The following is a 21,455-nucleotide window of genomic DNA, read 5'->3' on the forward strand; positions in this document are numbered from 1 at the left end:
CCCGCCCTCTAATATGCCCTGCTCAGAAGCAAAGTCAAGATCTTTGCCTAATTTATCCCAACTAGGTATAGTAAGACTGCCCGAAAATGCAAACCACGGTGCAGCAATATCCAACTTCTGTAAAAATCTTTGTAAAGTTCTATGTTTCACTTCCAGGCCCTTGGAACGTAACAGGCCGTCTAGGGCCAGAAGAAGCGGACTTGAAGATGCGGCACCCATGACACAGCAACAAAAGAAACACAGAAAACAAAAGTGAAAGTACACAGTGCAGCTGCAATAAAATATAAAGCTCTCTCTTTCTTTGTAGAGGAGCTGACCCTGCTTTGATCGCGGATCCCACTTACTGGGACTATCCCCGCTTTGGTCGCGGATCCCACTTACCTGGGACTAACCGGTGCACCACCCCTGACGGCTGAAAGTTCTGGTTCCCGGGTTTCGGCACCACTTGTCGCGACCCCTTGCCCGCAAGGAAGACGCAACAACAGGAATCTTCTTTCAGCCGTTTATTCAGGCCCCTGATGTTTCTTCTTCTCTCTCTCGGACGCCCCTCCCAGCCTTAATAAAGCATCCCAAGCCCCAATGCAAAGCTGCTACGTGGAGCTTTCTCATAGGGTGTTAAAAGATCACGTGCCAACTCTCCCAAATAAGGAGTTGTTTGTCACAGACCACAGCGGAGCCAGCGCCATCTTGTAATGGCGACCACAGTCCGAAGAAACGGCTCACCACACTATTACATTTAGCAATCAACAGTATGGGTGCAAAAAAAAAATGAATTCTACATTAAAACCTTTTGTTAGAATACAACACTTTCCACAGAACAGAAACTGAAATAACCTGCTATACAATTAGTTACAAATACAGTCCTCGAGTTTTTTGCCCATACACATGAGCATTGTCTAACTCATGTCTTCTTTGTAGCACAGAATCCCAGACACCACTATGCTTGGCTGATTTCACAAATTTGTTATGACCTATATCTTCCTGTCATTTACCGGGCTCTTCTCTCTTGCTAATCTTTGTTTCCTAGCAGTATTAAAACCTTCTGCCACTGCCACAGCTACTGCTGCTGCTGGAATCTGCATAGCCACATTGGTTTTGTAATTTAGCAAAGTATTGGACTCCACCACCATAAGGTCCAGAGTTTCTGCCTCCAAAGTTTCCACCCTTCTTGGGTCCAAAATTTTATGACTGTTGTAATTGTCAAAATCTTTGTTGCTTCCACCACTTCCAAAATTGCTTCCATCTTTACCAAATCCATTGTAGCCATTGCTGCTGCCACCATATCTACCATGACCACTGAAGTTTACTCCATAACCCAAATTATCATTTCCACCAAAACCACCTCCAAGACCACCACCAAAGTTTTCAGGACCACTTTGATCTCTTTGGCTAGATGAAACACTAGCCATGTCTTGCTTTGACAGGGCTTTCCTCACTTCACAGTTGTGGCCATTCACAGTATGGTATTTCTGAATGACAATCTCATCCACAGAGCCATGGTCATCAAAAGTTACTAAAGCAAAGCCCCGCTTCTTTCCGCTGCCTTGGTAAGTCATGATTTCAGAAACTCCTATTTTCCCAAGCTGTTCAAAAGAATCTCGTAAGTGATGTTTTTCAGTGTCTTCTTTAATGCCACCAACAAAAAGATCTTTTTCACAGTTAAGTGGGCCCCAGTCTTTGGAAATCTCGAGACAGCTCTCTTTGGCTTTACAACTCTTCCATCACCTTGTGTGGTCCTACATTCATGGTTGCATGCACTTCCTCCACAGTGACAAACCCAAAGCCCCTGGAGCACTAGGTGTTTGGGTCTCATTACCACACAGTCCGTGAGTGTTCCCCATGCCTCAAAATGGCTTCTCAGTTCTCATCAGTTGTTTTGAAGCTCTGCCCTCTGATGAATAGCACCTGCAGCTGTTCAGGCTCTTTAGGTGACTCTGATTTAGATATGAGACTTTAATGAGGCTTGGTGTTATCCCTGGGCAGAAAGGAGTAAGCTAACAAACATATCCCTAAAAGAATTTTAAAGAAGTAGTAAACACCACCTTCTTAGGTTTGAAATGTTAAATTTTCCTGAATATTCCAAATCAAAATACCATAGCTTCGTTTCAAACTTGAATGCTCTTTTATGTCATGAAGAAGTCATCTGATTGGTTACTGTGTGCTGGACAATGTGCTAAGCACAGGAAATGCAAAGATGATGAAGATACTATAACTGTTTCTTCTAAGCTTCAAGTCAAATGAGACGGACTTATGGATACAATTAAAATGCATCATAAGTGCCAGAGTAAGTATATAAAATGCTGTGAAAGCAAAGAAAAATGAAAGCTACCTGAATGACTGAGGTATTGAAATTGATGTCTGAGCTGGTCTTCATAAATATGAATGTTCACTACCTGGAGAGGACATTAGAATAGTTAGGAAGAGAGAAAGAACAGCATAAATGATCTGGGAGCAAATATGCAAGAGTATGTGGGTTCAGACTTCTCAACTCATATCTGCTTGGAGAACAGAATTCATGAGGAGAGTGACAAGTGTTAGGACTGAAGAAATAGGCAGGTGCCAGGTTATGGAGTATCTTATGTGCGTATAAGAAATGGGGAGCCATTTAAGAATTTTAGGTCAGGGTGAATAACTAGGTAATTCCTAGAATAAATTCAAGGCCTAATTTTACACTTGTATTATGAAGTGGAAGAGGGGACAAGGAAAAGAAACAAGACTCTGCCTCAAAACAAAAAATAAAAATGACTGGGGATGTAACTCAGTGATAGAGAGCCCTAGGGTTCAATCATTAGTGGAAAAAATAAAAATAAAAAAAGAGACAAGACAGGGCTTTGATCATGATTAAATACATATGATGAGATCTGATGGGCCCTTTTTTTCAAAGTCAAGTACTTTGGTGTTGGGAAATGTGAAAGGACTAATAAAGGCAGGAGTTATAAAGACAATGATGAAGAAAACAAGATTTTCAAATATAGGAATCTGTAGGCTTTAGCTTTATTTAAAGAATATTAAGATTATAAAAATTACTTTATTTCAAAGGTGAAAATATAAAAACCACTTACATATAAAATTTAAGAGTATTGAAGCATCCAAACTTTTTAAGTTCTAGCTTTATAAATTTACTTAAACTTTATTGAGGCAACATTCATAGACATAAATATAAAGAATAGTAATCCTTAAGAGGATTAAAATACAGGGGAAAATAATACATTTTGCCATTGATAAAAAGCACACAACTATTTTGTGCAGTACTGTGGACTCTTACAACCTTCTCCACTGCAAAGAGGACCATGCAGAGTCAATTCATGGTTATTACCAGTGACTGGGAGAAATGGCCACATGACCTATTCCTGACCAATAAGACATTAGCAGACACAAGGAAAAGTTTACTGGGAGAACCTCTGAGAAAGAGTTCTTCAACTCTTTACAGAAAAAAACAGTTTTTCTTCCTCTGGTTGCTACCAGATCTGAATGGATCCATGGAGGAGCTAGAGACATCGTGCTATAAGCCCAGGAACAAAGCTAACACTAAAGATGGCACAACAGAGAGAGGGAAAGGACCTGGATTCCAGACAGACTCTTCCCTACTTGAACTTGCTGTTGTATGGAATTGTCAATTTCCTTATTATCTAAGCCATTTGAATCATGGTTTCTCTGTTACTTGCAGCTCAAAGTCTCCCAACTGAAACAAAAACAGCTGAGAAAAAATAAAAATTAACAAATGGTTATGATGTATTGGATGTTATCTAAAATTTTTCCTTTTGGAAAATCAATCTCATTTACAGTCATTTTAAAACTTCATTGGAAGTTTACATAATCCCTTAACCTCTGTATTGTTCATACTTTGACACTCACATCTGACAATCTGTCCTCTCACAAATGATTGCTGACAAAGGCAAACAGAAGAGAAAAAGAGTAGCAGCTGAATCTATCTCTTGTTAAGGTGCAAATAGGTAGTTTCTATTTTACAGATGACTGCAAGGTTGTGGCAGGAAACTCTTCCCCATGGGAGCCCACAGAGATGGCACATGAAGGAAAGAATGTGACAATCTTTTAACAGTCTTTAAAAATAAAAACAAGTTAACACTTTCTTAAAATTAATAATACATCCTTCACTTATTTGTCTCTTGGCCATATTAGGAACATTCATATACACTGGGGTTGGGGGTTAAAAGGGATTGAACTCAGGAGGCACTCGACCACTGAGCCACATCACCAGACCTATTTTGAATTTTATTTAGAGACAGGGTCTCACTGAGTTGCTTACTGCCTTGCTTTTGCTGAGGTTGGCTTTGAACTCGTGATCCTACTGCACAGCTAAAGTTATAGGTGTGTGCCACCACACCTGGCTACATTTTTTAATAAACTTAAAAATAGTGCATGCAGTGTGCTAAATATAGTGTTTGGCACATGGTATCATTAGCTATTATTATTAGCAGTGCTCTACTTAGAGATCAAAATATTATGCTAAATGTAGCATAGTGTCCCAGTGTCTTTGGAGCTCCCACTAGTTGAATTGTAATGAATCTTCTTGCTTCCTACAGTTTGAGCTTCGCTTTATTCATCAATGCACTTGATTTTTTGTTTGTTGTTTTGGTTTTTGGTCCTGGAATTTGTGCATGCTAGGCAAGTGCTCTACTGAGCTACTACTGAGCTACACCCCCAGCCCTTATCAATTACACTTGAAATATTTAATCTCAGGCCTAGAATCAGCTTTTCTTTTTTATATACAAGCAGCCACTTTAGCATTTCTTATCACAAAAAACCCATATGAGAAAGGTGGCAAGCCTAGGGAACTTCCTGGGCGGAGAGGTTTTTCTGTCAGAGCTGGCAGCGTTTGCGCATCCACCATCTTCAGAGTTTGACCATTGAGTTCAACAGTTCTGCAAAGAGGAAAGATATACCCGAGTTACCCAAGCTGTGCATGCCCTGTAACCCCCTTCAAAACTTGTACAATCTTTTTTAGACAATTTTTTTTGTTTGTGGCAGCTTATGTTAAATAACTTGTATTTCAACACTATGTCAGTGAGGTGTGATCTATCTTTTAACCATAGTGGTAGAGAAGAGTAGTTGGAACAAAGACCATATGATCTATAAAGCCTGAAATGCCATCTGTCCCTTTCCAGAAAATGAAACATACAAATCTATACTAGGAAATAAAATGGAGGGATAAAAAGAAAAAATATGACATCATTTCTGGAGTTGTGGCAATTGTATCTGATGGAAAATAATTTATTTTTTATATATATGTGTGTGTATACTTTACATATGTAAACATATATGTATATATTTACATACACACACACACACACATATTTTGGGTACCAGGATTTGAACTCAGAGTACTTAATTACTGAGCCACATCCTCAGCCCTATTTTGTATTTTATTTAGAGACAGGGTCTCACTGAGTTGCTTAGTGCTTCACCATTGCTGAGGCTGGCTTTGAACTCACCATCCTCTTGCCTCAGCCTCCTGGACCACTGGGATTGCAGGTGTGAGCCACATAAAAAATGACAGTCAATAAAATTTCCTACTTGTAACTTTCATTTAACTGTATAATTCCCTTCTCTCCCCAGGAAGGATACATTCATTTTCTTAGGTAGTCAGGTAGAATGTATTCTGCTATAGTGGAACAAAATCAATTTTATTTGGCTAACCCACAGTAAGATTTATGTTTTCTGTGTATTTTACTATTGGCATTAAAATTTAAAACTGAGCCACATCTCCAGCACTTTCTTTTTTTAATTTTGAGACAGGGTCTCTCTAAGTTGCTTAGTGCATTGTTAAATTGATGAGGTTAGCTTTGAACTTGAGATCCTCCTGCATTAGCTAGCCATTGGGATTTCAGGCATGCACCATGGCACCTGGCCATACAGTATTAATGAATAAAAATTTAGTCTACTTTAGTTCTACTTATAGTTACTTTCATAATTCTAAATTATGCTTATATCTGTATCTTTTTTAAATGCTTTTTTATTAGAAAAAAATTAGCACTATTTATTTATTTTTGCTGTGCTGAGGATTGAACACAGGGCCTTGCTCATGCTAGGTAAGCACTCTATCACTGAGTCACATTCTAGCTCAAGTTAGCACTTTTTATTGTTGAAAACTTAGAAGACTAATGTCAGAATTACATCTATAACATAAATGTAATGTATGTAATGTACCTAGAACACTTATAACTATATCTTGTATACAATGAGCACTATAAAATTATTATATATGATCATTATTCAGATAAATAAATATAGCAAAAGTAACTTGCTAAAATGTACTTTTAATATTTTGATGTATATTTATTCCATATTTCTGTTTGTATATTCTGACATATTTTACATAAATAAAAATGGATATAGTATACATATTTTCTTAAAACTTGATTCTTTTCCCCTTCATCCATCCTCATATTTGTTGAAAATTTTAACATTCATTCACTCATTTTATTGGATACACAGGATTCCATGATATTAGTACATTAATTTATTTACTTAATCCTCTACTGATATATATTTTCCTGTTTCCAAGTAGTATTACTATATATTTTTCATTATTAAAGATCTCTCACTCCTTGTCATTACTAAGGACCAAGGAGAAGAAAAAATGGTTTCTATATAACCTGGTTAGATGCTTAGCTCTGGATTCAGTAATTTAATACACATCAGTAACACACTCAGGATTGTGCCCAAGACTAACAAGCCTGCATTGTAGTTGAAGTCAGTTCACAGGTGTCAGTTTTTGTTTTTTAACATCTATATCATAACAATTTTTAGATGGGGGTAGGAGAGGAAATTTCATGACCATCATCAGGAAACCACAGATAAAAATAGGTCTTAAAAAATATCTCTAAATGATAGAAGTTAAGAGTCTGTTCTGCATGAAATGAAGGTCCTGGCATGCCTACTCACAAATGTTCCAGAAATGCTTTTGGTTATTCTAGACGTGCTTTTGGTGAAGGTAGTTTACTACCTCCGCTTAAAGGTTAACCTGATCATTGTGAATTAATATTGCTAGAAGTTGAGGAACATAGCAAGATACTTATACCATCAGGTTATATTGTTTAATTAATTATACATATATCTAAAAGATGCTGTAAGTATACTCAGTGTAAGCCTAAAGTATGCTGATTATTTCCACATCAGGCTGGGCAAGGAGAGTAGGTATTTATTTGAGGATAGCAGCTTGTTTCGTATGCTCATTCATTTTTATTTATTTATTTATTTATTTATTTATTTGTTTTTTGGTGCTTGGGGATTTGAACCCAGGACCTCATGCATGCCAGACAAGCTCTTTACCACTGAGCCACATCCCCAGCTCTTGTTTCATATTTTGAGGATGGTAACATGAAGATAAGGTAATAGAAGACATATTTGTAAAGTTTCAGGAAAAATAAAGTAGGGAATGAGCAAGCAACAGATTTGACAAAATTGGGGATAACAGAAAAAAAATATGAGATAAATATAAAATACTGCTTTTATATTAAAAATATATTCACTCAAATATTAATTAAATACTTATAAGTCAGGACTCTCAATAGGAACTATACAAAGGTTGTTCAATTAAAAAAATTATTTTTTAGGGTTGTCATTGTTTAGGTCTCTGAGGTCATTAATATGAGCAAATATACTGCATACGCATCAAACTTATCTGGGGTATACTTTGTTTTTTCTTTTTCTTTTTGTGGTACTTGTGGTCAAACCCAGGGTCTGTACCATTCATTTTTAAATTTTATTTTGAGTCAGGATCTTGCAAAATTCCCCAGGCTGATCTCAAACTTGTGATCCTCCTGCTTCAGTTTCCCAAATAGATGAGATTACACAATGCACCAGCTCTGGGATTCTTCTTGTAAAATATAAACAAAGAAAAGTGGAAGTAATATGTATTCATTAAAGTGAGGAGAACAAAAAATTTTCCATAATTTTACCAGTTTTCCAATTAAAAAGCATGAAATATGTGATCAGAATGCAACAGAGTCTGCTAAATACAACAACAACAACAAAAAATCACTTAAGAAATTGGGCATATTTAGCTTGGAGAGACGACAATCCAATCATCCTTCAAATGTGTGAGAGTTAACCTGGGGAACATTAGATATTTAGCATCACCCCAGATTATGGCTGACAAACTCAAATGAGCCCGGGGCCAAGGAGAGTATATATTCAAGACCAGCAGGACAGGCATAGGGCAACAGAGTCAGGAAGGGATAATGCAGAACTAAAAAGCCAAAAATAGACAACTAAATGATCCACCTAAATAGACAACTCTAATCCAACTCCAGCTAAGGGAGAAAACTAACCCAGAGTTGCTGGAGTATTCATTTTTTGGGGGGTGGGGAGTACCAGGGATTAAACTCAGAGGTACTCAACCACTGAGCCATATCCCCAGCTCTATTTTGTATTTTATTTAGAGACAGGGTCTCACTGAGTTGCTTAGTGCTTTGCCATTGCTGAGGCTGCCTTTGAACTCATGATCCTCTTCCCTCAACCTCCCCAGCTGCTGGGATTACAGGCGTGCACCACGGTGCCCCACAAGTATCCATTTTAAAAGAAAAGCTAGAGGGAATGTAGCTCAGGAGTACTGTACTTGCTTAGCATGCACAAGGCTCTGGGTTCTATCCCCAGCATTCACATACTTGTGTGTGTGTACAAACACACACACACACACACAAGCTAGAAATTGATATATTTTAGTAATTGTCAATTAATAAATGTTGGCAATTAATGTAAAAACAAAAATTAATAGAGTGCATGCCAACCTCCCCTACCAGAAAATGGTTGCATATGTGGGAATCCTCTACAGGCATAAAGTAGATTTTCCAACCTCTGTTCTAGGGAATAGAATTAAGAGCAAAGTAAAGATACAGAACACAGCTGCCTTTGGGAGGTTGTGGGTTCCAACTGAACTCAAATAACCAAACTGAGCTGAATGGCCTTGGATGAGTCTCCTAAGACACTTCCACCTCTACAACCATTAGTTATTTCAGAAAGCTTTTTCCTTATCAGCATCAGACATGAATATGCTAAAAAGGACTCATTTTGAAAGCATCTAAATGCAAATAGAGAAAAGTATGCATTATTTATTATTGGGGGAAATGGTTTGAACAGTAGGAAAATGGTCAAGTAAACCATGGTATTTTGTAAAACATGCAACCCATTAAATATATCTACAAAAACCATGTAGAAAGGGACTTGGGAGCTGGGTGCAATGATAAGCACCTATAATCCCAGCAACTAAAGAGGATGGAAGCTCAAGGCCAGCCTTGGCTCAAATAAAAAATAAAAAGGGCTAGGGACATAGCTCAGTGGTAGGGCTTCAATTCCCAGTATAACACACACACACACACACACACACACAAACACGGATATGGGAAAACCTGTAGATCTTATAGATCCTCTTTTTTCCTGTGAGAGGTTATATAATTATAGTATTTACAAAGGCATTGTGCGGCTGGGGTTGTAGCTCAGCAGTAAGAGCACTTGCGTAGCACATTTGAGGCACTGGGTTCAGTCCCCAGCACCACATAAAAATAAATAAACAAAATAAAGGTATCATGTCCACCTACAACTAAAAATACTTTTTTTAAAAGAAGCACTGAGGAAAATAATGGAATGCATGGTACCCAATGTAAATACTGCTTGTTTGTGAAGGATAGGACTTTGGAGAAAGCAGGCTTACTGTACTTTCTCATGTTCCATTGCTAATACTCACTGAAACCATCACACAGATAGCATTTGTGAAGATGGGAGATGATGGTAATATTACAAACTGTTCATTTTTTTTGTTCTCCACTATGAGAATAGTCACTATGAAAAGAGATCCTTCCAACACATACAAGACAGAATCTTAAAATGTTTGTATACCCAGCTCTGCAAGACTCAGCCATTCTTTGGTACTCTGTTGAATATGTGCTTTTATAAAATGTATTCAGTGATTGGGTTTTAAAACCAACTTCAAGTAATCTGATTAGCAATACATTTCTAGCCATTTTGTCTTACTCTAACCAACAAAAAATTGTTTTAATGCTGTAAGAGAATCACACCCAGCTCACATGGAATGGTATGATATTTTGTAGCAACCCACACATACTTAATAACAATTATATATAGGTATGTTTTGCTTTAGAGACTGTGTTACCAAGAATTATGTCATTTCAGAGGAAATAATCTAAATGCATTGAGTCGACTATGATTATCAAGTTATTCTGAAATACAAACTATCCTCTAAGATACTGCTGGTTTGTGTTCAAATCTTTCACTTTGGACTCTCTGAGTAAGTTACGCTTGTATTCATAAGTATCCCTGAATATTAAGAACAGTTAGAATTTGAAATAGTTGACTTTTTATTTTTTGCCCCCTCTCAAAACTCTCTATTCTGATAAACACCATCAAGTTCATTAAAAGTGTGAAATGAACAAGGAAAATCACTCACTTGGAAAGTAATCCATCAGGTCCTGAAGGTTTTACAAGGTACTTATCCACTTGTTTGTTAAATAAGTTATATGGTAACTGCAAGCGCTTGGTGACGTTATAGAGGTTTAAGGCATAGAGAGTTAAATCTCCTTCTTTATACCTTGGGCTAAAAAGCAAATAGGTTAATTTAATAAAAATATTTATCTTATTTAAGCAATTAAGAACTTGATTACAAATATGATCATGGATACTAAGTATCAGCATCCATAATGATGATGGGACTATTAGCATCTTCTTTTTATAATATTAGACTACACATGTGGTCCTATTCTGAAAACATAATTAAAAATATTGCTCTTAGGAGCTGGGGGAGTAGCATGTGTGAGGCATTGGGTTTGATCCCTTGGACAGAACAAAAACAGAAAAAATATTGCTCTTTATACTACAATTTTTGGAGCCAGACCTCTAAAATCTTTACTAATTTGTCAGACTAAGTTGTTGGAAAGCCAGATAGACCACCCATTTTTAAGTATAAGAAGGCTAAATGATAAAAAAGTAAATTTCATGAGTTCATATGAATTCAAATTACAAACTATATAAATAGCATCTCTTCCTATCTCTATGAAAAGAATGAAATGAACAGGAAACATGGACTCATTTCAGAATTCATCCATTCAAACCATTCCCTTATTACTTCCTAGTGGGGTCTCTACCCTCCATAGTATTTCCAGTCACAGAAAATGGAAATGGCAGGTGGATTTTTTTGCTAGAATTAGTATTAAAGTACCTTTCTATCAGGATGATAGATTGAAACTGAGAAGAGAAAATCCCTGGGATTTAGGAATATTGTTTGCTACCTAAAGCCACATTGCAGGACTATAAAAGTCTCTCTAGGGCCTCTCAACTCTAGAAACTATGATGGCAACTTTTGAAATTAAGATTGTTATTTTTATTGTTCCCTTTCTTTTGATTATTTTTCTTCTTCTTCCTTTGTGTTTCTTAGGTATGACAGGAGATAAATACATTAAAATTGTTTATTCATATTAATTCTCACTTATATTTATGCTCATACTCCTTTAATGAATTAATGCTTACACAAAAGTATTTATATTTTCTTATATTTTTACTATCCTTATATATTAAAACTTGGTATATTTCCATTATTGATTATGACAATTAAAATCATTATCTAAATTTTTATTGACTGTAAATGCCTACATTTAAGCAATTTTTTGAAGTTAGATTCTGATATCATATCACCATGAATGTAAAAAAAAAAACAAAGAATGAAAATGACCAATGACACAGCTTAGACCCTCTGTGTAGACAGATAGCAACAGGGTGTTAGTATAGGATGTTATGTGCTTATGGATTAAACCTTGTAGGTTGGCTAACAGCATGCTTCACACTTACTGGTTGGCGTTTGTGCAGTGAAGGTACACTCGAACTTTGCTTCTGTCTGGGCCTTTCACACTTGCCATGAACACACTGGTGCCAACCAATTTTTTGAACAGGAGAGACAGCCAATAATCCTAGTTGTGGTGGTTGGGGAGGGCAGGGTCAAAAATAAAACTTTACTTATTTTATTAACAAAACTAGTGGCAAGCAAATAGCTATCCTACAAAGAGTAGGACTCTTATCCTGCATATATGTAAATAGGATTATTTCTTTCCTCCCTTCCTCCCATGTGATCCTCCCCTTCCTTCTATATGATCACCTTGAATCTGAGGGAAATACATTATTTGCAGCTTTGTGTCTCTAGAGGACTTCCAAAATTCAGAGAGTCAGAGCCACAGGAAGACATATTTCAAGAATGCAATCAATTGCTCAGGAAGTTTAAATATTCTTGGTTGTTTTTCATCCAAGAATTCAAGGTAAAGCTCAAACCAGAACTTTTTTTCGGGACAGTGGGGTAGACTGGGGATTGAATTCAGGGGTGCTTTACCATTTAGCTATATCCTCAGTCCTTTAAATTTTTTATTTCAAGACAAGGTCTAGCTAAGTTACTGAGACTGGCCTCAAACTTGTAATCTTCCTGCTTCAGCCTCTCAAATTGTTGGGATTACCGGTGTGTACCACCACACTCAGCTTAAACCAGAAATTTAAGACATACACATCCACAAATACACACATACACAAAGATGATTTTTTGAAATAAAACTTCTAAGACAAAAATAATTTCCTTTAAAATCTGATAACCCTCCTAATAAAACGATGGTTTAAGCAATAATCATTATCTATCAAGATCAAAAGAAGAGAGAAACATTAAGTACTTCCAGACAGAAGAACACGACATCATCTGTGAGGAATTCTTGCTCCCTCAAAACAGAGCTTGAATAAGCTCACGTTTCTAGGTATAGCTAACAGTTTACAGGAAATGGGAGCAACAAATATGCTAAATGATATGACAGGAATAAATTTATTAAAATCCAGAATGTGGGAAACACTTTTAAAATAACCCACCTAGTTTCTTTAATTGATAAATTACATGGACAAAAGAGAGAAAAGAGAACTAAAGCTGAACAAACATAGAGACATATCAACCAAATGCATTAGGCAGACCTTGTTTGGATTCTGGTTTGAATAATAAACTATTAGTAATATTTTAGACAATAAGGAAAATGTGAAACACTGATTAAATAGAATTTTAACTCCCTCAAGAATTTTTCTTAGAAAACAGAAATCCTCAAATCCATTTTAGATGATAGAAATCAAAGTCATACTTCTCAGGGTTACATTTCTTTTTTTTTTTTTTTTTTTAATTTTTTTTTAATATTTATTTTTTAGTTCTCGGCGGACACAACATCTCTGTTGGTATGTGGTGCTGAGGATCGAACCCGGGCCGCACGCATGCCAAGCGAGCGCGCTACCGCTTGAGCCACATCCCCAGCCCTCAGGGTTACATTTCTATTACCCTAATTTATATGTATATAAATATGTACATATATAAATATGTACATATAAATTAGGATAACAGATGTATAAGATGTATATAAATAAAAACTAGGATAATATGTATGTATATAAATTAGGTAAATATACATCTATATAAATTAGCACTATATATATATATATATATATATATATATATATATATATATATATATATCTTACAGGTGGCACTTTGGATAAACAAAGCTATGTTTCTTCACTTGGCAACAGATACAGTTAGAGATAGGATGAAAATGAGACTTCATTCATAAATATCTTGAAGCTGATTAACAAATATTCAATTCTTAGAGTAAGTTTTTTAAAAGAAATATATGGCACTGGCTCATTTTAAAACTAAATAAAATATGATTTCATGATATAAAAATTTTGTGAAGCTTTGGGCACTATAGAAATTTTAACTTTGATTTGTTTCACAAACTTTTTTTTTTGGGGGGGGGAAGGGCAGTGCTGGGGTTTGAACCTGTGGTCTTTTACATGCACGGCAAGTGCTCTACTACTGATCTACAACCCGAGTCTTGCAAAACAATTTGCAAGATAAAAGTTTGTTATCTTGTGAGATGAGTCATAAAAATTTGAAATGACCCTTTTTAAAAAGCATATCCAGGGGCTGTGGTTGTGGCTCAGCGGTAAGAATGCTTGCCTAGCATATACGAGGTACTGGGTTTGATCCTCAGTACCACATAAAAATAAATAAATAAAATAAAGGTATTGTGTTCCTCTGCAACTAAAAAAAAAAAAAAGCATATCCTTGGCCAGGTGTGGTGGTACACGCCTATACTCTCAGCAACTTGGGAAGCTGAGGCAAGAGGATCACAAGTTCAAGGCCAGTCTCTGCAACTTAGTGAGGCCCTGTCTCAAAATAAAAAATAAAAAGGACTGGGGCTGTGGCTCAGTGGTTGAGCACCCCTGGATTCAATCCCTAGTGCTGAAGGGAAAAAAAAAGTGTATGTACTCTGTGCTTCAAATGGCCTGCATTAAAAAGAGTTAATTCTGGTTCCTGATTTCTTCTCTAGTCACTCTAGGTTCCTTTCAACTCATCATCCCACGATTTGATTATTTATTGTGAGGACTGTCTATAAATATAAGGGGTTAGTATTGTTCAACAAATTAAGAAGGGCTCTGAGCATACTTTTATCTTCTCATAAAAGTAGAAAAATAATGGTCACTTACAGGCAAAGGTTCGAAGTTTTCATCTACTAGGTGGTAGTTTCCAGCTCCAAAGAGAACCTGCCTCATCACCACTTCTATGCCCATCTGGGCTGACAGGCCTAGTTTATCCAGCCACCTGGGGCAGAGAAACATTCAGCTTTGTTTAGGTTTGAAAACAAAATCCCTCAATTCTAACTACACACAATCATGATTTATTATTTGTCTATTAATGGGAACTTAGATGAGTGGCATTAATTATACAGAAGCCATTCCAATGAAATGAACTGTGTGCAGCAGCACATCCTCCCTCACGTCTCCCTACACCGGCAAGATGACACATCCTTGAAGGCCACTAACTTGCCAGGAGTCCCTTTCAGGACAAGGCAACTTCTACAAAGCAGAGTAGACAAATTCCCACCCCAAGAGACAATTCCTCATCCTGTGCCTGACCCCTATATACACACTGTGAGAGGGCTGAAGAAAAGGTTGTAGCCAGCAGAGATAAAGATGGAGAACAAGTAGAATCACAATTAAACTCTTAGGACATCTCCTATCATACCCTGTCTGTACCCCCACCATCTACAACCCAAGTCTTTCATTAATGGTAAAACCAATGCCTCCGTTCTTCTCTCCATTCTTATATTATATCATAAGATTAGAACCATGAAGAAAGAAGTGGGTAGGGAGAGGTAGGACAGGAGAGGAAAGAGAAAAAATCTCTATGAGGACACAGAACTATAGATAAGCATACTCAGGAAGTAACGTACTGAATGTAAATACACCATGGTTTAAAGCAATCAAGTTTCTGGTGTTGGCTAATGAGGTGATTCAGTAAATCTTTAACTTCACTGATAGCCCTGTGCTGTGACCTTATATTTTAGATTCTAAACTACTTGGGAATCTATAATACAGCTGGATACTCTAAGCATGCTTCTCAGAGCCAGCACTCCCGATGCATTGATTTACAGGGAGCGTTTTTACATGAAGGATTCCTGTGACATATTTCTAGGCCACAATTAAGGAATATAATGTCTAAAACCACTCATTCTTTTAATGATTAATTTGGGACATTTGTTAAAGAGGTCCAACAAGCTTTAACAAGTGATTTTCTTGCACTATCTGGCACAAATTTTGGTGCTTCAGCCACAAAAACTGTCTTTGTTCTGGTTTTGGCTGACACTAACAGGATGGAGAATGGCTGCAATTGGATCCCTGAGGCCAGTGCAGTTTCACTCACATAAAGCCAGCCGCAAAGGTGTTGGACAGCAAGGGTGCACCTCCCCCATACGCAGAGCTCGTTTCTCCTAACCAGACCTTCTTGCTAGGCCTGGTCTCCTTAACCACCTATGGGAACAGGAGAGTCTCCATGGTAATTGCAGACAAGCTGACCAACTGTGGTGTTGAAGATTAACAGCATCCAAAACCTTGTATTTCCAGACCCATCTGTCCTACACAGTTACAAAATAGTTCATGGTCATTTAGGTCTTAAACAATTTTCTTTTATTGGAATACTAGGGTATGGAAGGAATATAAATATTCAGTATTATAGTCTATGGTAGTTAATTATACTTAAGACTATTGGAAGTTTTTTTAAATTTGTTCTTTTTAGTTATAGTATTTTTCATTTCTAATAAATATAAATGAGTAAGATCCAATGCTGGGGAAGAAACCAAAGGCTGAATAAAACAGTGCTTATTCTCCAAAATTAGAAAAGAAAACATGTGAATATATATACCTATGAAATTTAGAACTAACTAGACTACAAAAGAAGAACTCTGGTTTTATATAAAAAACTTAAAAAGACTATTACCTGGAAAATTTTTTGCACGGATAAAATAAAAGTGTCCAGCACATCAGGGTTTAGAAAATCTTCTTCGGTAGCAATGCGTCCATTCAAATAGTAGCTAAATTATTCAGAAAATATTCAAAGAAAAATAACAAACTTTACCTTCTGCTCTAAGTCAATTGCCAACCTTGTTCTCCTTCCTATCTTGCTCATCCCCATTGTTAAAATTTTTTTTTTAAAAGGCAGAGATGCTATAAAGAAAGGACCAAGATGAAAAGGGAACAAGAGGAAGAGACCAGTCTATCAAAAAACTAGAAATCAGTTCCTTTGTCTTAAAAGGATACAGTCACAAGTACAGGTACTTCTGGGTTTCCTGGTTTTTGGCAAGCAATTGGTTTTAGCTACTTTTATATTGTATGTGTTAGTTGACAGTATACCTTGATCTTTAAAGATACCATATTATTTAAAATAACATTACATTTTTGTTTTATTCGTCTTAAAATTCTAGTACACTGCTTGAGATACTATTTGTTTCTTATCTGAACTATAAAGCTAGTTAACAGTTAAGTGGAGATAATTTTTTTGAAAACTGGCAGTAAGTAAAAGTAGCATTATTTTCCTAGTATTAAGAATAGAAGATATACTTACTGATGCCACGTAACCGAATCAATCACTTCTCCACCAGCCTTCAGGAAACTAGAACAAAAATTCTATTATGCTCTCACTTCCTCATATAGATGTACAATGTTTACACAGGGGTTTTATTCCATAGAAATGGCTTGTTATGATGTTAGATTCAGACAAACACAAAAACTACCTAATTCTGACAACAAATTTTTTTTATAGGTGCCAACTAGGTGCCAGAATTCTTGGTATTCTAAGCCAATATTTCCTCTTTTAATAAACCATGTAGGCAGGCAGCAAATTGTGTAATAACAGGTGGTCTGTTGGGGATTATCCCCAGAAGATTTTTTTGTGTGGGGAAGTGAGAGATATCAGGGATTGAACCCAGGGGCCCTTAAAAACTGAGCCACATCCCCAACCTTTTTTATGTTTTATTTTGAGACAGGATCTCTCTAAGTTGCTTAGGGCCTTACTAAGTTGCTGAGGCTGGCTTTGAACTTGTGATCCTCCTGCCTCAGCCTCCTGAGCTGTGGGGGATTACAGGCATGTGGCACCACACCTGGCTATTGTTAAGAAAAGTGGTTCTGCATTCTCTAGGTCTTACCTCCTTAGCATTTTAACTGTATTTCCTCGAGGCTGACCCACATCAGGACCATAGAGTTTTGCATTTTTGAAAGTGGAATTTCTAAGAAGTTTGTGCAGCTCAATAAAATCTTCTCCTAACTGTAATCCATCAATGTAAATCCCAGACTTCTTCCAGAAACTGTTAGGTTCTGAAAGACAGCAATTGTCAAACTATTCACCTATCTAGACATTTTTCCTAACTTTAAAAGCTAGAATTTGCTTTAAAAGCAAAAACACAGCAGCATATAAATTCAATAAACATTTTTCCAAATTGCAAAAACTTACAATTCAAAGTGAAGAAAAGTAAAATCACAGTTATAAAAAAGATGTTTTTCCATAAAAATAAAATGTTAATTGCATAAATGAAGTATGAGGAGGGTATTGAACAACTTGAAGTTAATAATATTAAACCAATGAATATTTGGAAAATAGTCTGTATCCAGTATTAAATAAGAAGGAAGAGGAAGAGGAGGAGGAGGAAAATTTGAGGCAGAGAGAAGAGATCAAATGCTTAGCACAATACCTACCACGGAGCATGTGCTCACTATGTTACATTTCATTTTCCATTTTATAATCAGTTTCATTGGGTAATGCATAGAAAAGTACTATATTTTGAAAAAAAATAGAACTAATCATTAACACTTTAGTTGGAATTTATAAGTTCCTTGCAAAAGAGTGAAGAAGGAGACATTCAGGAGCTTGATTTGGGTAATATTTTATGCTGGCAACTTTTAGTCATCTTGAGCAAGTAATGAAAATTAGGACAGGGTTGCTGAGATTAACTGACAAATGGAAAAACAGAGAAAGGAGGGGCGGGGGAGTGAAAACAAATGGCCTACTTCACAGTTTTGCTGAGTCCAGCCTGCCAAGCATAATAGGTCTAATAGACTCTGAAAATCTCAAGGGAACCTGGAGCTGGGAAGGTTGCTGGCTTTAATAGTTTGCCTCACCTCAAATATAGCATAAACTGGGACTAATAATGTATTCTGGAATATATAAGACTTTTCTCCCATATATAGCTTCAAAAGTTGCATTGCCCACCCCTACCCCCCATACTGGGAATTGACCACAGTGGTGTACTAACACTGAGCTACTGAGCTACATCTCTTGCACTTTTTATTTTTTATTTTGAGACAGGGTCTCACTAAGTTGCCCAGGCTGGCCTCAAACTTGCAATCCTCCTGCCTCAGCCTCTCAACTAGCTGGAATTATAGACACGCATCATTGTGCCTAGCTCCCAAAAGTTGCATTGTTGAAAACCTGCAAGAATGTGCTAATATTCAAAAGAATGTCATAAATAGGAACAAATAATGCCAAAGGGGAATCTCCTTACTAAAAGTTTCCAGGGGTACTCACCATTGCCTAGTTCCCAAGAAATGTTGTAATTCTTGGAAGAGCAGTAGTCCAGGAGCAACTGAGCATTAGAACTATTCCACCGCAAATCTGCTGTTCTTAGTAATGCATTTAGACCAAAGATCAAGTTCAGTCCTGAGCAATTTGCAAAACTATACAGCATATCCACTGAGCTTCCTAAAAGAAAAATATTATGGTTTAATGGTTAGATCAGCAACATAATGAAGAATACCTCCAGATCTGATCTTCATAATGAGTATTATTTGTTATCAAATTAAAGGAATTCCATTACCAATAAATGACTATAATTTTGTCTATGTTACAACAAAATTGGACAGGAAAATTGAAAAAAAAATCTTACTTCATTTGCTTCAGCTGTTGGAAGTCCTTGGAAGATACAAGAAGTTCTGCTCTGGCAGTAAGGTTTTGCTCAAGTGACAGCAGGTAAATTGGGGACACCACAATTTATGACTCAATGCTCAATGCTCAGTGTACACAGGCTGGACCATTATCAGTTAGTATAAACCCCATTTTCATAATCTGAACATCTCTACTCAAACTGAATACAAAATATTTGGGTACTTTAATTATATTTAAAACATTTTTTAAATTCCTGGATGACTTATTAACTTAAAATAAGTACAGTTTTACATTAAAAAAATGGCCTAGGGCTATAGGGCTATGGTTTCCAAATTATGTGTCAAGATGCCCTAAAGAGTCATAGCAAATCCATGGGTATGCATCTAAGATGTAGCAAATAAAAGTACAGGACACCTAGTTTAGTTTTGATCTTCGATGAGTAATGAACAATTTTCATTACATGTCCCATGTAATAGATAAAAATAATTCATGCTAAAAAAGAAAAAGAATTATTGTTATTTTTCCAAAATTCAAATCTAACCAGGCTATTCTATTCACAGGGGAACTGCAGAAACTCTAAGCTTACAAGGGGAAAACATCAACATAACAAAACATAATAAAAGTTATTACTATTAGGTTGTTTTGAACTAGCAATTGAATAATCAAAACTTAGGTATATTGCTGGGCACAGTAATACATGCACAAAATTCTAACTTCTCAGGAGACTGAGGCAAGAGGTTAACAAGTTCGAAACCAGCCTGGGCAACTTAGATTCTGTCTCAAGAACAAAAAAAAGGGGATTGAGGATATAGTTCAATGGTAGAACACTTGCCTGACATGTGCAAGGGTATCTCTGTGGCTTAGGTATGCTGTTAAAAAATTAGAGTCATAAACGCCATAAGTTTGTGATTTTCTGTATTCTGCTTTTTTTTTTTAACCCATTAGCTAGTTTATAAATCACCTTTTGAGAGTGGCAACAATTATGATATGCATAAGTCCTTGGGATTTTCATGTATACTTCAAGTCATTTGTTATACAGCAATTCACTTTTGAACCCCTTAGTTAAAAAATCTTTTATCTATTTGGCAAATTTATACCCTTTCTCTTTAAAATGGGCACTGTGTTTGTTTTGTTTCTAAGTCTTTGGCCTGAGTTACTTGGATAACTACAACAGTGAAATCCTAGATTTAAAATACTGCTGATAAAGGCTGCTGAGCAGGAACAACTCTGCAAGCTATGTCACCTTTCTATCACTGTGGAAAACACTTGAGAAAACACATCCTAAAGGAGGAAATGCTTATTTTGGCTCAGATTCAGGGGTTTCAATCTGTAGTGAAGCAGAACATTGTGGTAGGTGTGGCAGAGCAAAGGTGCCAGAAGGGAGGGAGAGAGAGGACAAAGGAAGAGAGGAGAGAGAGAGAGAGAGAGAGAGAGAAAGAGAGAGAGAGAGAGAGAGAGAGAGAGGCAGCGGAGGGAGAAGAGGAAGAGACCTAGGGCAAGATGCACTCTTCAAAGGTCCACCTTAGTGACCCCAAATTCAACAAGGCCCTACCTTCTAAAGCTTACACCACCTCTCAGCCCCAACAGCTGGGGTCAAGCCTTCAACACATGAGACTTTGGGAGGTATTCCAGATCACAGTATTAATAGGTGTTGTGATATTTGCTGTGTTGCCCACTTCCACAGAACTGTGGTGCCAGACATTAGGGTTTGAGATGCTCCCGTGTCCTGTAGCACAATGCTTTACTAGATCTTAGGGTCATAGTTTAAGACAACACGAAACTTGGAATTACAGAACCTACTACAAACCTTCATTCTCATTTTTCTAGGAGAAAACCAAGATTCAAACAAGGTAAATTCTTTGCCCAATGTCAAAGAGACTATTTATTATAGAAGGGTGACTCAAATGTCTTACTTACACTTATATTGTGTGGGGCTGGGGATATAGCTCAGTTGGTAGAGTGCTTGCCTCGCATGAACAAGGCTCTGGGTTCAAACCCAGCCCCACAATAAATAAATAATAAAAATCATGTTGTAGAAAGTGCCCTGGATCCGTGCTATCATTTGAATCTTAAATGTATCTCAAAGGCTCCTCTGTTAAAGACTTGGTCTCCAGGGTGGTGCTATTAGGAGGTGGGACCAAGTAGAAGGTCTTTAGGTCATTGGGTGCATTCTCTTTATAAAGGGCTAAGGAAAATATTA

At 36.7% G+C, this 21,455-nt stretch overlaps 1 protein-coding gene and 1 pseudogene across 2 annotated transcripts in view; both read right to left on the reverse strand.

Moving 5' to 3' along the window:
• Window positions 1–971: 971 nt before the first annotated feature.
• LOC308654686 (heterogeneous nuclear ribonucleoprotein A1-like) lies at window positions 972–3,292 on the reverse strand (annotated as a pseudogene). Its single transcript has 2 exons — window positions 3,210–3,292; window positions 972–1,951 (listed from the first exon to the last, which is right to left on the reverse strand). The product of its transcript is annotated as a heterogeneous nuclear ribonucleoprotein A1-like (transcript).
• HPSE (heparanase) overlaps window positions 3,000–21,455 on the reverse strand; it is a 36,106-nt gene continuing 17,650 nt past the window's right edge. Inside the window, exons 4-12 of the mRNA XM_081304507.1 lie at window positions 18,899–19,072; window positions 17,523–17,691; window positions 16,943–16,990; window positions 16,319–16,412; window positions 15,746–15,852; window positions 14,530–14,644; window positions 11,821–11,939; window positions 10,427–10,573; window positions 3,000–4,883 (exon numbers count right to left, since the gene is read on the reverse strand). Coding sequence (XP_081160633.1) covers window positions 4,724–4,883; window positions 10,427–10,573; window positions 11,821–11,939; window positions 14,530–14,644; window positions 15,746–15,852; window positions 16,319–16,412; window positions 16,943–16,990; window positions 17,523–17,691; window positions 18,899–19,072 — 1,133 coding nt within the window. The 3' untranslated portion in view covers window positions 3,000–4,723. The remainder of the gene's footprint in view (window positions 4,884–10,426; window positions 10,574–11,820; window positions 11,940–14,529; window positions 14,645–15,745; window positions 15,853–16,318; window positions 16,413–16,942; window positions 16,991–17,522; window positions 17,692–18,898; window positions 19,073–21,455) is intronic.

The sequence above is a fragment of the Spermophilus citellus genome (genome assembly GCF_964194105.1).
Source record: "Spermophilus citellus genome assembly, chromosome: 8".
In the NCBI taxonomy this organism is placed as follows: domain Eukaryota; kingdom Metazoa; phylum Chordata; class Mammalia; order Rodentia; family Sciuridae; genus Spermophilus; species Spermophilus citellus.